Here is a 26,831-nt window from a genome sequence, read left to right as displayed (position 1 = left end):
CTTTTTTGAAAAGGGTCCCCGTGGATGACAATCAGACCAGAGAGAGGTTCTCCTGATGCACACTGCTGATTTCCATTCCTCTCAACCAGGGAAAGAGTCACCTGATCAGTACCCAACTTCTTTAGCCATCATAACTTCTGCTGGTCCAGATACTCCAGGGGCAAAGGAGGACAGGTTAAAATAGTCATCCTCTCCCCCTCAAGGTCATCTAAATCTTAAAAAAGTACTACCATTGAAATCCTTCCCACACAAATGTAAATCCTAACAAAACAATAAACAAATGTCTCAAATAGATACAGAAATAAATACAAGGTCACTGGACTGGACATTCCATACTTTTAAAGCTGTTCTGTTCTCTATGAAGAATCATAGTCTCTTCTTGCAAACAGTGTACTCAGAAAAAAAAGTATTTATTCCACATTCATAGAAAAATACACTACTTGTATTAAATGTCCTTGTGCTTAGAAGAAGGAGAACATGAAGTTTAATCCATATTCTGCAGCAAATTTTGGAATGGTGGCAGGTAGAGAACAAATTCCCAGTATGGGAACAAAGCTGTTAGCTCAGTGCTGTCCTTCAAAAGTCAAATATAAGAGTTGGTGTCCCGGTGTTTCCCTTTCTTGCCACATTTCCCAAAATGACTGTTAAAACAGAAGAGGAGTATAAGTGTGAAAAAACAGGAAAATACATAGTTCAAGTTGTAGACCAAGCTGCAGTACTGAAACATTATTTTTTTTAATAGAAAATTTCCTTTCTTTAGTTTTTACATTGAATCAGGCAAAAGTTGCTAATGTAACATCCAAAGCCTCCCTTTGAAACATTAATGTGTAGCACTAGATCCTCAAATTATTTTGCCAAGGTGTAAATATTCCCCACATATCTGCAGGGCAATGAAGAGTCTGGTTTGCTGTGTGTCAGGAGTGGGAAAGCTGTGCCTATAACTCTTCAGCTATAAATCCATCTCATATGTGACTTTTAAATGACTTCACAAATTGTGGGATTGCATCCATGATAAGGGGCCCTTCTTCACAGGATGCCTTGGCTGAGATAATGACTGATTTCCTCGAGCAGAGAGTCGCAGGCTATGCTTTGCAGCACCTCTTGTCCACTATCGCTTTCTGCTCCCAGATATGCATAGGAAAACTTTGTGTGTCTATGAGAAAAATACACACTTTATCCCCATACATTTTTTTTTAATAGCCTTCCATAGTGATACTGCAAAGTTCAGGTTTCTATTGAGGAAAAGACCACCTGCTCATAGCATCAGGCTAATTGGGAATTTACTTGGACACTGGAAAACGTCAATACTTTATGACAGTTGGTAAAGTGGGAGGAAAATATCCCCAGGAAACCTCACCCAAGTATAAGTAAGAAAATGTATCTCATACCTTGGAAGCTGCTCCACATCCTCCACTGTCTCTGGTAATGAGATTCCCTTTGTCTCTGGTAAAAGCAATACTAGGAGGCCACAGACAGCTGCAAGAATACCTACGAAAGATATTGAGGAAATACAAAATAAATAAGAGCATTGTTTATTTATTTTCAGCATTTATCCACTGAGCAAAGTTTATTCAGATTGAGTTTTAAGTGAGATGTTTTAAGTGCATCAGCTAGCTCTGATTAACTTACTCGAATCAAACACCTCTGTGTTACATTAATTTAGCCTGTTACAAAATCACTTGGGGGCTAGGACCTCATTTGCAGCCTGATCTCCCCAAAGGGAGATCTCAGAAGTCAAAAACCTGAGATAAGTTCACATGGGCAAATATATAAAGAACAGCACAGGAACCAGGGTGGTATTTCTTATGTAGAACAAATCTGCCTTTTCTCAAAAGGCTTCATCATGTAGATGCATTTGTATTTCCTGAAACTACTGAGATTTTCCTGAAATACTTTCTTCCTTTATCCATGGCCAAATTAAATTATGTGATTCAGGATAAAAACTCCTCCTTGAGGAACAGCATTCAGATACAATCTGAATTAGGAATGGATATTTTGGAATAATTTCCTGCGTAGGTATAATTTACATAATGTATTAAGTCAAAAGTAGAAGGGCTGGAGCAAAAAAATCAGATGTTCCCTGACTGTTGCACAGTTCACTCTGATCCTCTCTGATTTTGTAGCTGTTTACTTAAGACAAAGGGAATTCATATGTCCCTCAGAAGCAGCAGAATTTAATAATTAGATAATGTGAACACTAATTCTATCTATATCTTTTCTTGAAATAATTCTAATCTTTTAAGATGTCTTTTGTCTTTCCAGTTTTGTTGTCAGCTAAAGTTGTCATGGGTGCAAATTTCCCTTCTTATTCTATCCTTTTCATTTTGATTTTTTTCCAGTCATGTCTACCTCCTAGAAGTCTGGCATAGCCACAGACTCACATGCAATTACAGAACCTAGCTGTAAGGTTTCTTAGTCTTAAAGCACCTCACATAGTTTCTTTTCTGCTCCTTCAGCAGTTACCTAAGCAGACCTGAGCATTTCCACATTGCACAGAGAAATCACATTTCACCATTTGCCATTCAGCCTCTTGCTCTGGGCATAAAGGTGGAAAAGCGCTGGTCTGAGGGGGAGATAAGGCCACATACTACTTTTACCCCAAAAGAAAACTCTGTTACGATATTTAAACCAAAAGTATATTGTAAATTAAATCTTACTGAAAATAATTAGAGGTAGCTCCAACCAAATGGCTGCTAGTCGGAAAAGCAGGAATGGGGCTATGATCCCACCAAGATCACACAGACTTGAACACAGGGAAACACCAAAATTCCTGCAAAAGACAAAAAGTACCAGATATTAGAGAGGTGCTACCAAACAGAACAACCAGCAGTTTAAGGAGTAGAATGTAGACATAGCTCCAAAATTATCTCTTCAGTATGTGGCACCCACATTAAGCAGTGGCTATTCAGCTGGGGAACTCTGGAAAAACCAAGTTTAACTAAAGGACAGTGAAAGAGGAAATGGGGGAAAGCACAGGGATCAGCAGGAAGATCCCTGGGAGCTTTTGACATACCTGAGTGTTGTAGGATACAATTCACTGTTCACTAGGTAGACAACTTCAAAAGCTATTGTGATGCTCAGTCTCCCCAGCGTGGCGACTGTTGTTTTGAGCCATGGGATATCTGTTCATGCAAAAAGAAACACTTCTGTGTGAAGTGCTGCCACACCTGCAGAGTATTTCTGAGTGCCCCAGGCCCTGCCAGCAGAAACTGTACCACAGGAACACTGCAAATCAGACTGAAAGACCACTGCTGTAGGTATCAATCTATGCTGGCATTTATTGCTTATGAACATCATGTGAGGCTGCTTTGGAGAATTAGAAATCACTAGAGTTGATTGATTCAAGATGCTGGTAGGGCATAACAGCATGGATGGGAGAATAACCATCATAAGCTTCCATGACCACATCCAAACTGTGCTCCAGAAAGGAGTATTTTTCTATACAGGAGAGTTATGCTGTAAGAAAGTGTTGAGTCACCTCCAAAAGCCTTCTGACCACAAGGAAGGTACCTCTAAAGCTCCATAGAATCATAGAATCACTTAGGTTTTTAAACCACTGAATCCAACTGTTAACCCAACCCTGCTACTCCACCACTAAGCCACATCCTTAAGTGCCACATTTACACATCTCATCCAAACCTCCAGAAGGCTGTAGTAAAATAATTCTCCCTAGAGCAGTCCACCCACCCTTTGTAATTTTTCTAGCCACTGCACATTAAACACCCTCGTAATTATGCTACTCCTCATCATCCTCCCCTCCCTTTCCATCACACCTGGCACAACTGGCACAGGCTGTACCTGACCCTGCCCCACTGGCTCTGCCCAGCTCTCCCAGCTCCACTCAAGCCCTGGTGAGCAGCCACTGCCCTGAATCCATCATTGGGAAGCCCTGGTACATCAGCAGGGGTGTGGTGCTCACCCACACACAGCAGGACAGAGCTGCCCCTGTGGTTGTGAGCAGCCCCTCTCTGGAGAGCTGGTGCTCTCTGGAAGTGCATCACAAGGAAGGTGACAAGCACTGTCATGCTCTTGGGAGCGGACAGTCTCCTGCATGGTCTAACCATGACCAGGCACACAGGGAGGCAAGTGAAACAACAAGCCTGAACTTGGCACCAAGGGGAGCTCTGCCACTGGAGAGGGCCCTGGCAGTGATTGTGTGTTTTCAAATCTTCAGTGGAAGAACAAGAAAACATTTCAGTTTTCTCTGAACCGAAAATGAGACACTTGGGTTTATTTCTCTTCCAAAACAACCAAACAAACCGCCATCAAACTTCATCCCATGTTGCAAGACACTGCTTTTGCCCTGCAGAGTTCTGTTTTCAAAAACATATAAGAAAAACAAAGACTGGAAAGAACAAAACAAATCCACATCATCTCCATGGCACCCCTTCAGTCCATCAGACTCCCAAGGTGATGGTGACGTCCATGTGGATCCTCCCTCTGCCAGGGGACTCAAACTGTGAGCAACACAGTGTGATGGGGCTCACAGCTGAGAGCTGCCGTTTTTTCCATCTGTATAAACAGATTTCTTTAAAGCAGGACTTGGACCTCAAGTGTCCAATCTGCAAGTATCTTAATCCCAAGGCTGTCCTCTCCTACTGAGAGAAGGCTGTTGGCAGCCCCTGATATACCTTGAGAAACTAAAACCTATTTGGATGGCCAGGACTGTCCCTCCCTTTGGTAGGAACAGTTCTGGGGAGGAATAAGCCTTTCTCATGTCCACTGAACTGCTGGTCCCCAGCTATGGTAAGGCAAAGCATAATCTTATGGTTATATACAATTCAAAGCACCTCCAAATGCCCCCTTAGGGATAAAAAAACCCAAAACACAAACTCAAACCCAAACCAAAAAACAATAAAAAACCAACAAAACAATCCCAAAAACACATGGTAGGGAAAACAATTTAAAGAAAGGAGAGAAGTGCTGGGAAGCCTTTGCACAATATGAGACCTTTTAGCTGTCCTTGAAACCAGATAAGAATGGCTTAATCAAAAGACGTATCTTTCTCCCAGCCTCTTAGCATTGTCCAAATCCCTGGAAGAGAGAGCAAGGCAACAATCTCTGTGATGCCTACCACAGCCCCTACATTGTGTTGTGGTTTGCATTGTTTTATTTGTAAAGGAAAAGACTACCAAGATGACTTGCCAAAATCACTGATTTCTTAAATCACTAAGAGTGTTCCATGTCAGGGAATGCATATTCCCGTTATGTTTGTGTATTCTTCCCTTGCATTTGCCTTTAAAGAGAGTGCAGGGCCTTCATATACCTTTTCTCTAAGACTACTCCCAGTAGTTATGTTGTTCATAACCTATTACAGATATGGCTATTCCACGTCCCAGGGCCATCTATGTGCAAATAAGGTGTGTTGTTCCATGACACTTGGGTGCTGCTTGTATCACCAGATGCTTTCACTTTTATCTGCAATTCTGTGTGTCTGGCTATCCTTGCTCAGGGGGTGTCAGGGGGAAGCCATTGACCTGCAGAGCCTGACACAGGGAAGGGAATCACCTTCTGGCAGGAAGGCAGTGATGAGACATGTGATGCTGGCCACGATGTTGCTCATGGCGAAAGGCAGGCGCCGGCCAATGCGATCAATTGTCACTATGATTAGGAAAGCAGCGGGCAGCTCCACAGCTCCTGAGATGAAGAAGTCTAGGTAGAGGTTTCCTCCAATAATTCCCAGGCGCATGACAAGCCCTTGGTAGATAAGGGCACTTGTGAACCTAAACAGCAAAGGGGGAAAAGTGTTGAGAGGCAAACAAATGATTGCAAGCAGCTGGAGAGTCACAAGGGAATCTTTCCTCAAAACCCACCTCCCAGGTAGCAAGTTGGACTGACATGGGCACTCACCAGGCATACATCAGGATGAGTGTGCTCCTCCTCATCTGGGGAGTCCTCACCAGGTCGAGAAAGGAGGGGTTGCTGACCTCTTCATTGCTGATAGAGATCTGAGGAGACAAGTGAGCAGTAGTCAGCTGCCAGGAGTCAGACACACACTGGGACAGAGTTTCTGGGTAAATACAGTGATCAGCAATATTCCAGTCCAGTGAGCAGAGGTGCTGACAAGCCAGTTTGCTGCTCACAGCAGTCCGGAGCAGTGCACAGGTGTTGGAACAGCAAATAACTGGATATGGCTGTGAGCTTTCCTTAATGTTGATTGAGAAAAAGTCGATTAAAAAATCCCCAATCTTAACTTGTGAATGGAAAATTTTTTTTCCTCCTTGCTGGCTTGGATTTTCTTGGAAGATAATAAGCAGTCGTTGTCACATCAGGGCCACTGGGCAGAATTGTCTTCTGCCAGGGGTGGCAGAGAGGAAGAGACAGGGCAAAGCAGTGGGCTGAGGGGAGCAGGGACAGAGGGGCTGAGCAGCAAGCAGTGGGCTTGGGAACATCACTGGTGGCACAGCTGGGCAGCAGGAAGGAAAGGGGAGTAGAAGAAAGAGCAGATATGTGACAGTGCTTGGGTGCTACAAAATATTCAACCAATGAAATTCAGAGGGTCCTAAAATACACATGCACTGTGCTGAACATGGCTTTCACTCTGAAAAAAATTAACCTGCCAAGTATGAGTTAATGATCCCCATACTGCCTACAAAGTATAAAAAAATCTGTTCTCAGCTGCCTCCAAAACAATCACAATGAGACATTCAATGAAATTACTGGCTAGACTAACAGAAAAGAGCAGAATTTCACACAGTTCTGTGTTTACCCACTGAAGTTCATTGCTGTAGATATTAGAGAGCCAGAATACTAGCAGGGCCAAAAAGGGATTAGTTACATTGAACATTAGGCTGTTTTTAACTCTGGCCAGCAGTTTTTAACCATGCTGTCCAAGCCAGGTGGAAACCCTGTGTTCATGTGGTCATTTGGCAAACAAAGAAGACACAAGGAAGATAATGCAGAGGCAGTTTTAGGCAGGGACCAACCATGATACTGCCCAAGAACTGGCAGCCACATCTGGGATTGCTATGAGCTCTCAAAGCAGCTGTGGGGAACATGGGGTTAAACATGCTGTGCCATTTTTAGGAGGATTTTAGGCAGCCTTGCTGCTTTAACTCTCCATTATTGACCCCTCCTGAGAGGGGAGGCCTAAAAGGGCAAAGAGGGGAGCAAACCCCTCTTTATTACCCCAGCACCTTCTGCTCACACAGGTGCAGGGGCCCAGGCCAGAGGGGAGACAGGAGTGAAAAGACAGAGAAGCTCGAGGTAACATGCAGATCCATGATGAGAACACAGGTAAAGCCAAAGGCATTGCCTGAGGGTCTCATCAGCTCAGCCAGGGCTGAGCCCAAAGCTTTCATCCTCCATTTGTTTTATCATATCATAAGGCAGCACGGCTGCTTTTAGGTGAGATTTCGCTGGATGTATTTACACATGACTTTTTCATATCTGACTGACACAAAGTCAGTCTTACTTACTTTGTAAGACAGAGAAGCCCCACAATTGTTTGAACTCCTTTATACTCCCTCTCCCTTTTCTTCTGTAACCAATGCCAAAGGTTTTCTTCAAAGCACTGCCACTTGTGCTGCGTGCCAGAGTCCTGAGCGAGGCAGGCTGAGGTTGCTGGGTTTCTGCACTGCTCTTGGACTCTCTCATAGTATGGTTATAAAGCTGCCATGTCTGTTGTTTATAAGAACAGGCTGCCAGCCATCAGTTGTGACTTTGTGCAAATATGGTTTTAGATTTCCAGAGGACTAAAGATAAATTCAGCACAACTGCCACTTGTATTTTTATGTCTTAATAAAGTCAAAATAACCCCAAGCATTGCTGAGCACCTTTTTATAGATGGAGAAAAAAAGCACTATGGAGAGTCAACACTTTGCAGGGCAAAAAAATCCTCTTTTTGTCTTTTGAAGTCAAGGAGAGCTTTGCTATTCACACCAGTGCAGTCAGGAATTCAATGACAGGGCCCATGTTTCCAAAGATACACTAATTGAAAACCCTGGATGAAGTTTTATAACTTCTCCCATATTTTCATGTTCCAGAAAAATTCCATATGTTTTCCCACAATTATTTTTATGTATTTAGTCCTATGCATGCTAATTCTCCATGGACCATGCAGGTTTATACCTACATGGATGTATATAACATTTGCATATGTAAGTTAATGTATGCAAGAAATACATATGTCTAGATAAGTTTTATAGGGTAGGAAAAAATCTGTAGATAAAGGGACAGGTTTTGATCCAAAATTCTCTTAAGAAGCAGCTCCTAATCAGAGAGTTGCAGTTCATTCTGGACAGAGACTAAAAATTAGAAAATTAGTTTGAAAAAACTCCATGATAGGATAAATATGAGCAACTGGAAAAAAAAAAAGGTTTATAATTTACAATTAATTTAATGAGTTCTGGTTTGGGTTGACCTATGCCAGTGTTGTAATTCACAAAGCATAAGCAGCAAATGTTTATCCTTTTTCATATAAAGGTCATCTATCGTTTCTGCATGCCAGCAAAAACCCAAAGCTGCAACATCCAGAGCTGTATAAGGGACTTGGCCAGTGAAATTGATGCAGACATACTGGAAAATCTGAGCCCAAGTGCATTGAGGGATAATGCCTCTCACGTCTCCCTGAGCCTCCACACCTACAGCACTTAGCCTGAAATTCTGGAGCTGCTTCATGAAAGAGAAGTTTGATATCAGTTAATGTGAGAAATACCCTTGATCCATTACCCATGCACTTCCTGGAGATGCTCTCTTTCCTATGTGTGTAACACAGCACAAAGGATGACAGAGATTTTATATTAGAAAGGTCCTGGGAACAGATCCAGCACAAATCTGGATGTGTGGAGGTTAATCTGTTGCAGCTGTGAGTGGCTTAAGGTCATGAGCATGGATACTTTTGGAAAAAATAAAAATACAACTCAAAATAAAAAGCAAGGAAAGACACATCTTTCTGACATGATGCTTTGAAAATGCCGATGTCTGGAGAGAAAGTGGGTGTAGGAATGCAGGGCTGAATGTGGATGGGAAACTGCAGCAGCACAAACTTCCTGCTACATGACTTGGGGAGCAGTGGGCACTGCATAATTCTGACCTGGATGTGGGAATCACGCTGGAGTAAATGCCTCAGCAAAAGACAATAATTCATAGAATCCTAGAAGGTTTGGGCTGGAAGGGGCAATAAAATTCCTCTAGTTCCAGCTCCCTTGCCATGGCCAGGGACACTGTCTACTAGGCCAGGTTGCTCTAAGCCTTGTCCAGCCTGGCCTTGAACACTGTCCAGGATGGGGCATTTACAGCTTCTCTGGGAAATGTGTTCCAGTGCCTCATCACTCTCACAGTGAAGATTTTCTTCTTAATATCTAATCTAAAACTGCCCTCTTTCAGTTTGAAGCTATTCCTTCTTCTGCTCCTTCACACCCCTGACCGAAGTACCTCTCCAGCTCTCTTGTAACTCCCCTTTAGGTACTGGAAGGCAGCTCTAAGGTCTCCCTGGAAACTTCATTTCTCTGGGCTGAGTGAGCCCAGCTCTCTCAGCCTTTCCTCATATGAGAGGTGCTCCTGCCCTCTGGTCATTTCACAGCCCTCCTCTGGACTTACTCCAGCAGCTCCATGTCCTTTTGTAATCTCATGAGGTTTAACAAGAGGTTTAACAGCGTCCTGCACCTGGATCCAGGCAACCCCTGGTATCAACACAGGCTGGGAACGCACACACCAAGAGCAGCCGTGCCCAGAAGGACTGGGAGGTTCTGGTGGATGAGAGATGGACATGGCCCAGCAATGTGCACTTGGATCCCAGAGAGCAAATTTTATCCTGGGCTGCATCCAAAGCAGTGTGGGCAGACGGGTGAGGGAGGGGATTCTGCACCTCTGCTTTGTCCTGTGAGACCCCACCTGGAGTGCTGCCTCCAGCTCTGGGGTCCCAGCACAGGAATCATGGAATGTTTTGGGTTGAAAAGGATCTTAATTATCACTCCAGTTAACCACAGCTGTTCTCACTGAACCGTAAGTCCAATGCTGCAGTAATCATGGTCTGAGAGCCAGACACTTGCTACCAGCACAGAACAAGCCAAACGCTGCAATGTCACAACAGCACTATTTGAAATGCATCAGTCCTTTCAAGTTCTGTCACGACCACTGGCCAAAGGACTGTAACACATATCATCCTACTTTGTAAATAGTGATCTCAGACAGACCTTCATCAGTTGTGAACTTTGCAGTGCATTTTCTCCCTGTTGGGATGAAAGCAAATTCGTACTCAAAATCCAATTCCTTTTTCTCTTAGAGTTGTGAAAGGAACTTGTAGAAGAGCCAGGAAAGTGGATCCTGCTATCTCCACTCGCTCTGTCAGATAAAATGGCAACTTCTATGAAATACCATTGCCCCTCAGGTCAGTTTCCGATATTTCCCACAAGTTTTTCAAGTTACAGTGTTACAAAAGGAAGACCTAATTCCTTATTTCAGCCCCTATATTTCCAGCCAGTTCACTTTTCCCATCTTGCAATTAACAAAGTAGTGGTGTGTCTTGACAACAAACTGTTCTGCTATGACTCTTCAAGTGTGCCATCCATTCCTTAAAGAGAAGATATTTTAACACCACTGAACCTTCCAAAGCCCAAGAAAGCTTAGAAAAAGCTTCTAGCTCAAACATATGACTGTACCTCTGAGTAATGTGGTGAGAGAAATTTCCCATTGTGTTTTGCAATATTGCGCATGATTTTTAATGCCTTCTCTCCCTTTTTGCGTGTCAGGAGCCAACGTGGAGATTCAGGAACCACCCTGTAAGAGCAGAAGTTTTAAATAAGGCTTTTACCTTGTAACATCAGAAGTCAACCTAAGTTTTTTGTCTTTTACCCTGTGTTAACACAAAGCAGAGATCTTTCAGACTTTGGGCTACAAAAACTCTTTGAGGACTGCTTTTCCAGTCAGCCTTCTGTAAATTATTTGATTGTAGTGGGCAAGAAAGAAGAAAATAGACTACATCAATACCCTCCAAAGTTGAAAAATCAGAAATCTAACTGTTGTATCTGCACAATGGTTATCAAAAGCATGACCAACAAGCAAAGAAGGTTCCTGTAGAACAGCAGCAATTAAAGCCAACACTAAACACGTAGATTAACACATACAGGCAGATCAGGGAGCTTCTGGCTGCATCACTGTAAGATACACACACATAAATGTATACCTCTTTTATAAACTGAACACAAAGCACTGATGGGTGTTTCAGTTTCTGCTAGCCTAGAGTTAAGATCATTCACTATTTTAAGGCTCACAGCAGACAGTGTTTAAGGAAACAATGTTCAGGAGGAGGCTCTGTAGGTTTGTCTCTTTGGATCCATTCTGCAGGACGGCTGCACTGAGACAGGTATTTACCATGGCTTGGAGCTCTGCTTTCTCATCAGCTGTACTGCCCAGCTCAGGGGGCCTGAGGGCAAGGTCAGACTTTAACTAAGTACATAATGGGAGGCAGAAGTGGGGTCTCATGGCTGATGGGAAAAACAAACCTCGGTCAAGTTAACCTTATAAACAGAGCAGAGTTCTGTGAAGGGCCAGTTGTGGCTGATCAGAGAGGCAAACTGTGGGCAGAAAAACTGAAGTAATGTATGTTTGTGATTCACTAAAAGGGAATTACAAATTACAAAGTCGACAATATGCAAATATCTTCTCCCTAACCTACAACTGGAGACTTGGAGCCACAGCAGGACTCTCAAGGTGCTCAAATAGCAGTAGCAATAATGACAATGACTGCAACATTACCAATAGTAGAGCAGGAAGAGGAAGTTGGGCAGTGAAATGGCCAGCTGGATCCCCTGCCATGTGGGAATCAAGTATGCAATTCCAGGGAGAATTATAATTCCCAGGGTAAAGAATATCTGAATCACAATTCCAACAATCCGCTGATCGGAACCAACGATCTCCGTCACTGAGCAGAAACAAAGCCAAAATAAATAACACAGAAAGAAGCCAAATTTGAAAAAAAACTATTAGAGGCGAAATGTAAGGAAGGCTATGATGTATCAGGCCACAGGTCTGTCTAGCTCAGCATGCTGTCTTCAGCAGTGCAGGCATGTAAGTGAGGCTGTCCAGGGCAAACACAAGTGGCACCTCCTCATCAACTCACCCACCCTTCTTCAGCCAGGGGGGTTTCTGACCGCAGAACTCAGTTTGCTACTGAGTCCCACAGGGCCACAAGAGGGGCTTGAGACTGCATCATGATCATGCTTGGTGGGAAATCCTTAGCACTCTCCCTGGTGCAGTTTTGGCACATGCCCCAGCCAAGGGGATCCTTCAGGCAGAGGCTTCTCCCAGCAGATAATATGGACAAGGTATCTGCGGGGAAGAGAGTTTAACCATATCATGCTGGTTGCTCTGTATGCTTGTAAGGTATGATCCAGTCTGGTTTGTTTGTTTATTTATTAGGAAAGTCTTAGCTTTTGTTGTTTGGGTTTTTTTTAATCATTTGGTGGATTTTTTTTTATTTTGTGAATGTGTCCAATAGCTCTGAAACCTATGCTCGTTTTTCAGGCAATATCCCATGGCCATGACATCCACAACTGAGGTGATCAATGCATGAAAAAGTGTCTCCTGTTTGTTCCAAAACTGTCTCCACTACAACACCTTCAGAGTAAAAGCAGAGAGTTTTAACCTGCTTTTTGCAACACACAGAAAACATTTTATTTTAAATTTATTTATTTATTTATTTATTTTGCTAAAGCAGGCACAAATTTACAAATAACAATAGTTTCTTTTGGCTGGCAATGCAGAGAGATATGATAATATGACCATTTTTATTGACTATCCATCATGTCTGGATAGCTCAGGGGAAACCCTGTTGCCTGAAGATAGCTGATTAGCACTGCCCTCAAAAGAGCTGGATTGTATGTAGAAGCAAAGGGAGGTTATTGGGGCAGCCTGAAGCACACATCAAGAGCTTTGGAAATGTATTAATAGCAACCAACCTCCTGGTGCAAGCAAGCCTTTGATCTGTACATGTTTCTCAAAAGATGTTAGGCTGGAAAATACTCTGGGCGATTTCAGGAGATAAGAGTCAATCCCTGAAGAGATTTGAAAGGAATCACTCTTCCCAAGAGTTAGGCACCTTGCTTAGGTCTGCAGTAATACAGTGTACCTGAGGATCTCTGAATCTTTTCCCAAAGTCAGGCAGCCTGATCTGAGCATTGAAAAGCATTCCTTTCTGTTAAAGCTTGGACATTTTAAGCAAGCCATGGGTCTGTCATAAAACATTGCTAGTTAGAGCACTTGCCAAAGTTTCAAGGTAAGATCTCAGTTTAAAATTAAGCCGTGTGCATGGAAGTAAGAGGAAAAGCAGCTTCTGGTCCTTTCACTGGATCTTGGACAGGAGCTGCTCAGCAGTGTAACAACCCAGAAAAACAAGGTTCTTCTTGGCTTTAGATGCTAAGAGGGCTAGACTGGTGTGTTTGCACATTCATCACCACAGTACTCCCGGGTCCCCTTGTAAGTGTTGTATGTAAGTGTTGTAAGTGTTTATGTCTGGTTGCAATTCACTCCCATTCATCTAAATTCCACTAGGAATTTTAAACACTTGTCACAGGCCTCATAGACAACAGCAGTGATACAAGCTTTTGCCCTATATAACGATATTATCACTATGTTTTGGTTTATAACAGTAGATCACCAAATGGCTGGTTTTATTTTTAAGTAAATCTGACATCTCGTCTCTTGCAGGATGCCTTCCTCAATGTATGGCCTTTTCATTTTTTATTACTGCCTTACTGAACCTGGCAGTCATTCAAGACACCACAACAATATCCCCTCCTTGTCAGGAGGAAGCTTGCTATGCAGGGAGCTTCATTGCTATAGACTATAGACTGATAAATTATAATCTACCAAAGATTCTGTATCCCTGCTGTTTTGATGCTATTTATAACAAAGCTTGCCTTTCTTTTCCCTTTTCAGGAAAATATTAATCCTAATATGGACCCTGGTGCCCAGCCTGACACTATGTAAAGTGTCCCAGCTAAAGAATGAAAGCAGCCAGCCAAGCTGTCCTCCCAGTGGTGAGAAGCAGCTAACTCCTCTGAGCATCTGTGGAAGACATTCAGACTCTGCCAAAATAAACCACCTCCCTGTTTCTGTATCCAGTTTATTTGGGGCTTGCTCTGTAGATTTTTATCATCCTGGTGATCTTCTACGTAATAACAAAGCCTTTATATATGAATGATCCATTCCTTCACCTCTTAGTCATTGGAACACAAATGCATTAACTAGGATGGACTTGGGTTTTCTTTGTTTGCTGACTCCAGTGCTTTGTTCCCAAGAAAAAATTTTATGACAAGTAGATGCAGCCAGAGCCTTTGTCCTCCAAAAATCCCTCACTTTCCCTAACCAAGAAAAAAAGAAGGTAACAGCTCTCACCAATCACGTAGCATGTCATCCAGGTTCCCTTGCCAAACATGCCTTGGAGAAAACGGAAGATCAAAAATACAGTAAAATTTGGTGAAAATGCCACTATGACACCACATATCCCAACCCCAAGGCAGGAGAGCAGGTAGATGAGGATTCTGCCATATCTGTTGAAAAAGGAAAAGAAAGTGGAAATCATGAAAAGACACAAAGACTTTTCTTTTTCCCCCAACATTTCATTTTAATGCTAGATCTGACAGTGCCTTTTTGAGATCAGCTTTTTTTCAAAAGGTGGCTCTCTGAAACTTTGTAGTATTGGCCCTTGGGATGCAGAACTCTTTTCCTTGTGGTAGGTATCACTGTCTTTACATCACTAATTTAAAAACTTGTGATATACTCACCAACCCCCATTTTGTTTTGTACCTAAACTATGGCCCATATGTTCCAGCTCAGGTCTTTAATTTGATCAGGTTTTTGATAAGGGTAATTTTTGCTGGGAATTTCTGTTTCCACAAATTAGTGTTTTAATAATAATTTCAGCCAGTTCTGTGAAAGTAATTTCTGCTTGAATTACTCTATGTGTTTTTATTATTTATTATAGGCTTGCTTTAAGTTTAAATCTCTTCTTTTCAAAATGTGCCTAATGTATTCAGGAGTTTCACTTTCCAACAAGAAACATAATTATGTGCCCAAGGTAAGCTATAATTTTAAAAAAAAAATATGTTCCTGTAGTTTTATGGCATTGTGTCTTTGGAGCACAACTAGATATTTTCTCTGTTCTTGTTGTTTTAAGAAGAAACTGTGAAAAATGATGTGGCTCTTTATATTACTATATAGTATTTGCAACAATTTGTTTGTTCATTTTATTCAAAGGGTTAAATGAAAAGAATTAATGCAGGACAAAACCCAAGCAATTTTCGGTCAGACCCATTCTTTTGAGTGCTGTCAAGGAGACAAGAGTGAAATGATCTGGTTGCAGCACATTCCCCCGATTCTGTCAAAACATTCACAGCTGCACAGTAGTTTCATTAGGCTTACTACACAAGCACTCCTAGACATATTGTTTTATTTTAATAATTGGCTGTAATATCTCTGCTCTTTCACAGTTTTGTGGTGCTAGTATCACAATTGTCTGGCCAGACACTGAGCAGAGATATCTTAAGTTAGTCTGTGCAATGGCCTTTTTTTTCCTTCCTTTTTCCCTTATTATATCCCTTGGAAAGATGAGGTTTACCTTGGAATTACTTTTGTTTGCTAATTCAAAATTTTCTATCTGAGATGCCATTACAGATAAGTTTGCCTATGAAGAAATCATACTCTAAGTTACTATTATATAGTAACTATATATATATATATTATATAGTAATTAAATAGTAACTTATAACATCTAGTATATAGATAGGAAAGAAAATATAAACCAGGCAGAAAGTAATTTACAAACTGAATAAAAATGGTCTGTCATTGAAACCATCAGTTGTGCTCTCAGCCAATGGACAGGTTGACTATTGTTAAATAGCAGCACAAAGCACAAACTAGGCTCTCTTCTTTACTTTCAGAGCAAGGTAGAGCTTGTGGGAGCTCCCCACTCTAGAGCAGGTTAGCTACTCAAGCCTGAATATCACCCACACCTTTTCACAGAATCACAGAATGGGTGAGGTTGAGAGGGACCTTCCCTTGGCTTCATCCAGCTCACACAGGGCTGAGGACTGGTTGGCAGGAGCTATGACCTCGGAGGTAAGCATGAGTGCAGCCTGTGAATGGAGAGTTATCACACTGAGCGCCCTCCTTCTTTCCTCAGGTAACAGCTTTCTTCATCAATGGTGCCTGTTGAACATCCTTCAGTAAACATCAGTCAGAAAGCTCCTCTGAATGCTTTCCTTTTTGTTTCAGTGTCCTTCTGCCCTTCCTGGATCCAGATGTGCACAGAAAACTTTGGAAACCACAAGAAAAGCTCATTTCATGGCATTTTAAGGTCCAAACAGGACCAGTAAATACAGTCGCATAAAGTTTCCAGCCCAAATAAAAGTAAAAATTACATTGGCTGGGTTTTGCTAACTCATTCTGGGGATATTTGCCCAAAGAGAATAAAACCTGGAGGATCTTGACACATGGCTATTGCAGGTGATACTGAGGGTGGTTTCACCTCCTAACAAAGGACGGCAGAGCTCATACTGTACCTGTCAGCAGCATAGCCCAAGAGAAATGCTCCAGCCAGGAACCCCAGATTGAGGATGGCTTGTGAGAGATCCAGCATCCAGCCATTGCCACACACGAGATCATACTGTGGGAACAAGGGAGAGGCATAAGCACCCAGCTGGGTCATTTGTCACCCTCAGGGCAAAACATGTCAGAACTGCAAAGGTCCACATGGGAAGGGGAAAAGGAAGGGGAAGGAGAAGCTCAAATATGATTGCTCAATAACAAGCATCAGTGGGCTCATAGTAAGCACTCTTAAAGTGGTCATGAACACAGAGAGCTCCTCCTTGCCAAGAGGATGCTGCCTTTCACTTGTCCAGATTTGGAAAGCAAATTGCTCTTCTGCAAACAACGCTGTTAAATGTGGTGCCAAGGCAAAGTCCTGACTTTGTTTGGTGCAGAATAAGGGTCTCTTCCAGCTATTGCCAGTGAAAACAGCATCTTACAGAAAGGGTTTAGTTATTCCTCTTGGGGCCTTCTAGATAAAAGCAAAAACATGTAGTCTCTGAGGAAACTGAAAGCAGATTTCAGGTCAATTTCAGGCACACTAAATATGTATTTTCTTGGTGTAGCTTTCCCAGACTTTTCTATTCCTTATACTGCAGCATCTGTAACTCCCTAGCACTACTAGCAGGGATGGGAGTGGGGATGAGTGGAGGCAAAGAGAAGGGGAAAGTGGCTGAGAGAAAGGAAGGGACTAGGAATTAAATCTAGAATGAAACTAAAACAGAAGTAATTCTATATTCAGCATGGCATGGGAAATTACTTCAGAGGTTCCTGGAGAATAAAGAGATTTAACCACTGCAGACCACAAGGGATTTGGGAAGTTTCAATCCATACCTGGGGTAATCTTTTCTGCAATGAGGCCTCAGGACCAAAGGAAGACACGGACAACAGCAGCTGCCACCATTTACCTAGAGAGACCCTTTTGCTTTCACATGTGAGCTATAAGAAATCTTTTAAGTCAACAAGGTGCTGGTTGCTGAGGCACACACAATGTGCCACATTTGTGCTCACCAGCACATGACAACACCAATGCTCGAGCATTCTGCTTGATCGGAGTAAGCACAGGGTGGGCTAGAGAGACAGCAGCCTCTTCAGCCATTCACAGCTCTCCAGACCCTAAATTTTTGTGCTGTGTGCCTGAGCTCCATCCCAGCCCATCTGCTTGCTGTAGTGCCCAGAATATTATCTGGGCCTGAGATCTCAGAGGTGCCTACACAGGACATACAAGGGGCACCTCACAGGTCTCCAACCCGGTAGATATCCCACCTCCACTGACTTTAATTCATGGTTTTGATGTCAATCCCATTACTCCCGGGAGCCTGACTGCCCACCTTTCAGCCAAGTCAAGCTATGAGCACCTGGCTTCCACTTCTGTAAATCTTGAACAAGAGCTGCAGAAACCTCTGAGAGGGATAAAACCTTCTCTCAGCTGTCATGCTCAAGGGCAATTGCAATGCTTTCCTAAAACAGATTGAACTTGGAGCAGCACTTTCAGATTTTAAATGCTGCTTAACCTCTTGCTTTTTGAAGCTATGACAATGCTAGCAAATAGTATCAAAAGATGTATCTTTGGAAAACAGTGGGGATTTATGAGAATGACCATTGAAAGAAGATTTTTTAAATTACAATGCAATTGCCTATGCTGATGCCAGAGGATGGGACTCTCCTTGACCCCTTTTCAAAAACTGTATTTTTAAATTATTTGATCTCTCTTTACTGCAAAGAAGCAAGGAATAAACTATAATGAAAGAAGGAGAACAAATGCATGCCAGAAAGGAAGGGGAAAGTTTAACAGAGAAGATTCTTTCATCTGTACAGCAATTTCCTATGATTTATGCAGCAGCTAAAACTATCTCTACACTAACAATATAGTCAAATATTGTATATATTCTGGGAAATAGTAACATACAGGAAACTTCTAAGGAGCTATGGGCTCTTTCTGAAGATTACTGACTATACACTAACTGTTCTCTAAGTTAGGGCTGCACTTTGTCATTTCCTAAGTATTTAAATAAATTCTGATATAGATAAGCACTTCTGTTTGCTTGACGTAGCACCTAGCATTGAAGTCATCACCCTGCTAATGTCTGGTTTTTCACTTGCAAACATAACCTTTAGAGGGGAATGTAACCTTTGAAAGAGAATTGAACACCCTGCAGAGACCTTTTCTTTATCCAAGCCGCCTGCCAGACCCACTTCACTGCTTCAGCTGTGACCCGGGGTGGCTGTGCATGAAAGTTCTCCCTACATTCATCCCTTGGAATAAAATCATCTGCAACAGTTTACCCACGTTTTCAGACTGCCTCCAGTTAGTCCTTGGTCCTCCCGTATGGCACTCCTCCCAAACACCTCCCATGTTCCTTCCTAGCAGCCTCCACAAAGGGTAGTGGCACGGTGCCTCCTCTCTGTCTCTGAACATTCACACACCCCTCCGTGCACCGGCTGATGTTCACACTTCTAAAAATGCTAAAGAATTTCTTGCAGCGCCAGAGGGCAGGGGGAGAAGGATATGAAAAAGTAAAATAAAGCCTTAGGGTTTTCTTCTCCTCATCTTAAGCCTGTTTGTTGTTCTGCACAGCTCTGGCTACACCCTATCAGACCCTGCTGGAGCCCAGCGAGCTGGCTCCTCTCTGTACTCACCAAGCAGGTGACCTAGCTCAGCTGGCCAGCTCCAGCTAAGGACACAGCCTCTTCCAGGCTTGGCCGTGCTCTCAGCCAAGTCCCTCAGTGCACTACTGCAGGCACCCAGCACAGCCCTGTAACTCACCTCTGCTTTCAGCCCTGACCCCACCTGCAGGATTTCTATCCACTGCAGGACACAAACCACAGTGCACCTGAGCACAGACCCTTTCTGTTTAGGGAGCTGACTAAAAAGCTGCCCAAACTGGGAAACAATCCACTTCCTCACTGCTTTTCTCTTAACCTTGCCAACGAGCTGTCACTGTAAGCAGAAATGAGATGCTGCCATCACAGACAGGCTGCAGGGACCAGCTCCTTCCAGACATTCCTCTCTAGTGTCCTTTACAGATGGGGAAAACAGTTCTGTCCTCCCTGCCAGCCTTGCAGTCCATGCAGCCATCCACTGCTGGTTGCAAATACATCCCTATCATGAGCACCTGCATATGTGCTGAGGCTTGGACACAAAGGGGATGCTCAGATTTACAGGAGCAGTGGTGTGACTGGAAGGAACGGTGCTGGCTGCTTCACTGATCTATAAAGGAGAAGCAAACCACCTAAGTGAGATCTCTCTGGGAGAAGGAAGAGGCTCCCTGTAGCTCATCAGTGGTGTAATCACTGTAAGAAGGAGTGGCAACTGGATGAGCTTGTACATGACTAGTGACTGGGAAATATGGGACTGTGGCAACTTCTCACTTCTTCATGGCTTTGGAACAAGGCAAGCATTTTCCATTTCACTTTCCATTTCATTTGACCTACTAACCACAAACTTGTAATTCCTGGTACTTGAGAGATCTTTATTCACTTCAGCATTCCCTGTAGAAATATATTGTTTTAAATCACAGCATACCATTAAAAGCTCCTCAAAATGTAGCAGCCTTGGGGAGGAGTTTTGAAGAGCTTTACTGCCTGTTACAATTAAATTACAAAACAATGGATTAAACTCTATAGTCAGTAAAGAATTTTACAGTGATTCTCCAGCCCAGTAGCAGCAGCATGTCCAGAGTCCAGACACACTTTTTAAATGGCATTCATACAAGTGACCAAAAAGAGTTTGGTTTACCCTTTCACTCCCAGTGACAAATGGTTCAGTGAGATAGTCATAGTTTCAGGAAACCTGGGGAGATGCTGACTGTTGCTGCATGTTCCTTATTTGTTGCTGAGCAGTTCTCCTCTTCTCTTGTCCACTGCCCTTTCAAACTGCTATCTTTCCCACACTCTTACTGCAACAAACCCCTCTGCAAGTGCCTGTAGTGGAAAGGGAGAAATTATCTTCTTTTTCACTTTCTGCCAATGCTTCTGGCAGAATGCCAAGGGATGAAGCAGCTGTCCTTCTCCTTGTCTTGTTTCAAGCACTTACCAGGACAAGAGGAGTCAGTCACTACCCTGTGGGCAGGGCACTGGGGCTCAGGGCCTGAAGGACAGGTTAGTTTTGAAAGCTTTGTAAAGTTTCCCTCCTGTACATGACTGAAGACCCATGAACTTGGTGTCCTTGCCACTGGGATCACCTCATTTATTGAGTGTCCTAGCACAAAAGGCCAGTTCTGTACTTCTCCTTTTTCTCTGTCTCTTCAGGGCCAAAGCAAGAGGGAGGTAGAGAAACTCATCTCATAATAGGGGAAAACAGCAGCGGTCCTCAAAATAATAAGAAAAAAATTGAACCCTTGACTAGTACAAGTGGGTTTGATGAGAGTGGAAGAAACACAACCCCACTGGCATAACCCCTGCAAGCAGCTGCTCCAGCCCCTCTCATACAGAGAAATCTTAGAGTCTCAAGAAATTCAGCAGTTGCTGCTCCCTCTGCTCTCTGTGTGCCCTTTTCCCTCCCCTAATTAATATTAATCCCACCACGACAGTGAAAATAAGACAGGATATGCTGCCATGCCAATAACAACAGTCACACTAGATCAACAACTTGAGGGTAAATTGGGTTGTTTATTCCCTTGGAGGAAGATAGCAGCAGGATCAGCTGTGTTTTTTCCACCCTAAGTTTGACTGACATGTTGTCTCCTTCTCTGAGGGACTGTAAAAACCATGAGACAAACATTATTTGTTTCCTTCCAGGTTTCTCTGCAAAGGTTGACTGATGTTTTCTGAGATGGCTGGCGAGCAGAGAATTAAGATCAATTCCCAGCAGGAGCAATAAGCTATATTCAGATGATCATTTGTCCACCTCAGACCTCACACTTCGGCAACAAAGTATTGTTAGGTCTCAAAATGGTATACTCTGCACAGATTTGCTGCAGAAAACACATAATGAAATCTGTCCCTTCTGCTCAACTCCTGCTGACAAAAGCTGAAATATATGCTGTCTAAAATATGCCCATCTGTGCTGTAGTGCTGATGACCACATAGACCTCCCTCTTCCTTTCCTCCACCACCTCACACCATTTCACTGCAGTAGCTATTGTAACTCATGGCCATGCCTGAAGGAGTCACCAATAACAAAAATGTCTGAAGAAAATGGTTCTCTGCACACTCTCTCCAGCTGCCCTGTCACAAAGTGCTGGGTTTGTCTCTCAGGGATAATAGTACATAGTGCCAAAGCCCAGCAGTCTCAAAGATCAGTGACCCCATCTTCAGCACAGTTTCCTGGAAAAGTTAGGTTTATTGACTTCAATACATCCTGGATACATGGGTCCAGGGCCACAGGGCTCACCCAGCAGGATGTGGCAGGCAAAATACTTTCTGTTTCAAGTGCTGCAGAGCTCATGGGGTGACCTGGGCTCCCTTCCAGACCCCTGGGCCAAAGCATGAGGCTGTGGCCCCTCAGTCCACTGCAGCCTCCCAGCACACCTCTTGTTTCTCCATCTCCATCTGCTGTCCAGAAACATAGTCCTTCCCTTCCCTCTTCCCTCTGAGAAACTGCTGTTGTCACCAGCCCTCCCTCCTGAGCTGTGCCAGCCACCTGCTGGAACCGGCATCATTTCAGATGACACCAGCTGTCTTGAGTTTTGATTTGAGAATTGATTTACCTTGATAATTTACCCTGTCAGCTTCCCTCTCCAAGAAAAATCTGAGAGGCCACTGCATTCCCATCCTGCTGCTGATGCAGATTCACAGGGAGATATGTAAGATATGCTCAATTAAACTGGAGCTGATTGCACTGTGCCAAGGCCCTCTGCACAGCTCCACCACCTCAACACAGCTGTGTCTCAAAATGATGGCTCAAAACATTTATGTCAACCCAGGTCTTGTTTGCTCAACTCCAACTCAGTGCAGGTTTGTATGTGCAGCACCACTTTCTCAAATCTGAATTGCCTTCAGAAAAGGCTGATCTAAAGCAATAGAGCACAGACACCCTTGGCCAAGTCACTGCAGAAGTAGGGACCTATTCTCAGAGCCCATTGGGAAGCAAAAGATCTTAAGAGGGAATCTTTAGCAATACTGTGGCGCCCATCAGTAGAACAAGGTCACTGGCTTTGCCAAGTGTTGCTTCTGTGATGATTTCTTAATACAATTTGCTCTTCTCCTCAAATGCTGAAGGAGGAAAGTCCTGTACATTCTCCCAGAGCCTCACTGTAACCCAGCACTGAGCCCTGTGAATCCTGCAGCAGCAGGTGATGCAGGGGCACCCCAAGTAATACTTACAAAGAAGTGTGTGCTTCGTATCAATCCACACTCCCCTTTTTCCTTCACTTCCTTCTGCTGATGTTACTGTGAGCACCTTTGCATAAGACAACTATCTAAGATGAGGGAATGGCCAGTGAGCAACGTGAGCAGTGAAGTCAGGTACCACAATGCCATTCATTTCACCACTCCTCACAAATCAGTCACATGATTTTTAGCTTCTGAAGGGTGGTCAGAACTTATTGCAATAGCCAGTGCTTTGGCTGACAGATCTCCTGTGTAATATGAAATCTATTCACAGACAACACTTTATATGCCTGCTTTTGCCCTCCAAATCCCCTGATACACTGCAAATCCACACTGGACCTGTGTTTACCATAGGCCTGGAAGAACTCCTTCAGTACATTGACTTTTTTTCTCCTTCCTCTCTCTTTCTCCCTGAACCCGCATCCTGGGGCTATTTTGTAGCTCATCCTTTTAACTTTGTCTCCCTGGTCACTTCCACTGCTGATTCAACAAGACATGCCAGAAGTCTTCAGCTGAAAGAAACATTTCAGCACACATGGACAAAATGAAGCATTTATAAGGAGATGGGTAAGAAAAGAAGTCTTTGGTGAGCTAATTAAACAGAGCCCAAATTGAGTCATGGTTTGTTAGAGACTCAGCTGGGTGAAAAGAAACTAAATTAAATCTGGGATATAAATTGTCTTTACTGCATATATAACTCATTAGCAAGACATTGAACCCCTTTTAGTAGCTGATCTCAGAGCAATTTAGTCAGGACATGCATGCCACAAGCCTCCTTTTTAGATGAAGAAATTGAGTCTCATGGGATATGATTTATCCAGAAAATGTTGCAAAACTGGGAAGATGTTCCAAGTGGCACAGGTCACAGCCCAGCAGCTTCCATGCGAGTTGGACCTGGCCAGCAAGAGTGCCTCTAGGAGTCACAGTGCAAGCACAAAATTAAAAAGCACAGCAGAAGGCTCATGAGACAGAGAGGGAGCAGAGCCCTCAGTTGTGCTTACACATTTTGCAGCGCACCTTGATTATTTCTTGAGCCAATCCCTCTAAGCACACTTCATATTTTTCATCACTGTGTGAGAGACAATTACGGTCAGAATGACCCTAAAATACACACTCCTAGTGTAGGGAACTGTATTTTGGAGCCAGATCACAGTACAATTACAGATTACATAAAGGACCTCCTAGGAAAGCATCTTCACTGGCCTTTTGCAGCCTCATTAAAAAAATCACTGCATTTGCCAGAACTTACCATTAGTGATAATAGCCTGCTGTTCTCTGACACTGATGTTCAGGAAAAGCTGAATGTTAGCTTTGGACAAAAATGTGTGTTTGTTTGTTTCATTTTTTTTCTTTAGTAAGCACAATCACTTTTGCTGACTTCTGCCAGATCTCAGATAGGCAGCCTGCCACCTGTTGTTTTTATTACTTGCAAACTTACATATTCAATACTGGAAATATAGAGAAGAGATAATCTACATTGATCCTGGTCATAGAGCACACTTGGAGTTTACTCCACCAAAGGTGCTGGCCCGACACTGAGCACCAGAAGCCTCAGCTGCAAAGACTTAAGTCTTTGTTTTAATCTTAAATTCCTCTGGAGACAGAGCAATATCTCTGCAGGGTATTTGACTCTGTGTGGGTACTTGGCTTTGAACAGCCGTCTTCCGTATCAGCTCACCTTTCCCTAAAAGTTTGGTGCCGGCACTTGATCATGCTCATTGTCTGGACTTGCTTGTGACTCAAAATTAAATAAATCTGGAGAGGAAAACCAGCCAGCAAAACAACAACCCTTACATTGGCAATCCCATTTTACTGCTGCAATCCCACACGGGGATAGACACCGCTGATTAGAGGGTGGGTGTTTTCCTTACCTCGCTGACAATGGATGAGTGGGGCTGTTCGTAGACCCAGTTACGGTGGCAAGGGACGAGCGGCAGGTTGCCCGCGCTGCGATTGCCAGAGCGGGCGAGCGGGCTGGCACAGCTGGCAGAGGTGTCCCAAGTGACATCCAGCCTCTGGCACTCCCCGCTGAAGGACTCGTTCCCCAGGTGCAGGGGAAGGACCGTGAAGTTTCGTTCCTCTTCCAGTGTCCAGCCACATCGTTCACTTAATTCAGCTGCCCCGGGGATCCTGCACCAGAAGTTGCCTGGTGCTCGCCCAAGGAAAACTACGCTGGCGAACAGGGAAGAAAAAGTTATGCCTGTCTGGCTAAGGAGGAAAAAGACCCTCTTTTGAAATCTTCCAAATTCCCCAGCCTCCTTCAAAACCTCATCAAAAGACGGCATTGTGCGGGGCGGTCTGTCGGCTTGCAGCAGCCCGAGAGACGGCGGAGCTTTCGTTCACACCTCGCATCGGCCGCCGGAGCTTCCTACAAACGGGACGGTCTCGCCTCCCCTCGCTCCGCTCCTCTCATGTGCGCACACGGACGGACGGACGGACGGACGGACAGACGGACAGCAGGCGGACGCGCGGTGCCGGCGGTGGCATGAGCGGGGCAGGGCGGACATGCGGGCGGACACCCGGGCACACACCCGGGCACACACCCGGGCACACACCCGGGCACACACCCGGGCACGGAGGTTCAGGGCACCGCCAGTGGCACCGGGCTTGCACCCAGCCGGGGAGGAGTGCGAGCTGAAGCCAAAGAACAGATTGTAGGAGAGGAGGGGCGCGCATTTCATCCCGAAAGTTAAAGAGCTTGTGTAATAAAGCCGGTTAACTCCTTCGGGACGGGAGAGCCGCAAAGGCCAGCTCCCGCAGAGGCTGCGATAAACTAAGAAGTGCCAGGGTAAAGCAGAGTTAAATGGGAAAGAGCACGGGAGGTGTGGCAAAAAGCATCAGTGAGCGATGCAGGCTCTCTGCAGGATGGCATGGGCAGAAAGAAAGTTGTTTCAAAAGACCGATAGTCTTTCCTTCCACAAATAGAAATTGATACTCTGGCAAAATGTAATTACTTCTCCAAGGCACTACTTCAGCATCGGTACACACCTAATTCACATGGGCCTTTTCTTTCTGTAGCATCCATAGAGTGAGGGTCACAAACTGCAAGAGACCAAAATCCAAGTTTTTTCTTAAAGTTTGATCTACCTGTTTAAGGAGGCTTTTATTTGACCTTGTTAAATTTAGTTCCACAAAATCTCTCAAGTATTTAAAAGAGAAATGACAGTGTTTCTTTCTCAAAAATGAATGGAAAACAAGTCATGTCACTTTTCTGCTCAGCTGTTTGAGGAATGGGGAGAAGGGGAGTCAGGGCTGGGGTGCATTTTGTGTGCATGTGAGTATATCTTGTGCAGAACACTGTGAATCAAACCAGAGATTCAATAGTGGGTTTTTTGAACCTCAGGATCATGAGGTCCATGGCAACTGTATTCTCTTGGGAGAAGGAGCATCTGTCAGAGACAGCATCTCTCAAAGATGTCTCCTGCAGCCCCTTGTCTTTGGTTACCTTTGGTTACAGCCTTGACTATGGGTGTCTATGGTTTTGAAACAAAATACAATTTTAAAAACAGGTGCAAGTCAAGGAAGTCTTTGATTACTATATAGGCTAGCTGGCATGAAAACTGATGTTGTGGTGTGAGCTCAGCAAAGATGTAGATTTCTAGGTGGGTGCACAGAATATGCTTTTGAGGGAATTTGGTTTGATGGCTGGTTATGCTATTTTGTAGTACTCAAGCTTAGAGGCCATGAATGTCTCACCTTTGGGTCCAGATGGAGATGAGGAACACTCTGGTGGCCGATTTCAAACAAGAGAAGTTCTTTTATCCCAGTGGGACTAACTGGAAAGTCAATTGTGCTGAGATGTAAAAGGCAATAATGTTTATTCCAACAGCTTCCAGTGGCTGGGAGGAGATTGTCTTGTAGGGAACACCATAAAGACAAGAAATAGGGACAGAGCCTGATAATCAGACTGTGTGCTGCTCTCACAGGTCCAACCAAGGGTTCCTCCCATTTCAGAAATCCCCTGGTGTAGTTACTGTGCTGCCTCTTTGCTAATCAGTGGAGCTAGACCAGATTCAGTTGAGGGAGAATTC

General features: G+C 43.8%; 1 protein-coding gene across 1 annotated transcript; it reads right to left on the bottom strand.

Annotated features, from left to right (window-relative positions):
* Window positions 1-404: 404 nt before the first annotated feature.
* SLC22A3 (solute carrier family 22 member 3) lies at window positions 405-25,404 on the bottom strand. The gene is made up of 11 exons (XM_005518380.3): window positions 24,672-25,404; window positions 16,503-16,606; window positions 14,338-14,492; window positions 11,698-11,863; window positions 10,602-10,719; window positions 5,851-5,948; window positions 5,509-5,723; window positions 3,014-3,122; window positions 2,658-2,770; window positions 1,389-1,488; window positions 405-641 (listed from the first exon to the last, which is right to left on the bottom strand). The coding sequence occupies exons 1-11, from the start codon at window positions 25,083-25,085 to the stop codon at window positions 584-586; spliced, it is 1,650 nt and encodes a 549-aa protein (XP_005518437.2). The 5' UTR covers window positions 25,086-25,404; the 3' UTR covers window positions 405-583.
* Between the last annotated feature and the right edge of the window lie 1,427 nt (window positions 25,405-26,831).

Source organism: Pseudopodoces humilis, chromosome 3 (genome assembly GCF_049639895.1).
Source record: "Pseudopodoces humilis isolate 2021_Gansu_Grassland_sample_001 chromosome 3, ASM4963989v1, whole genome shotgun sequence".
Classification (NCBI taxonomy): domain Eukaryota; kingdom Metazoa; phylum Chordata; class Aves; order Passeriformes; family Paridae; genus Pseudopodoces; species Pseudopodoces humilis.
This window is presented reverse-complemented; position numbering and strand designations above follow the sequence as displayed.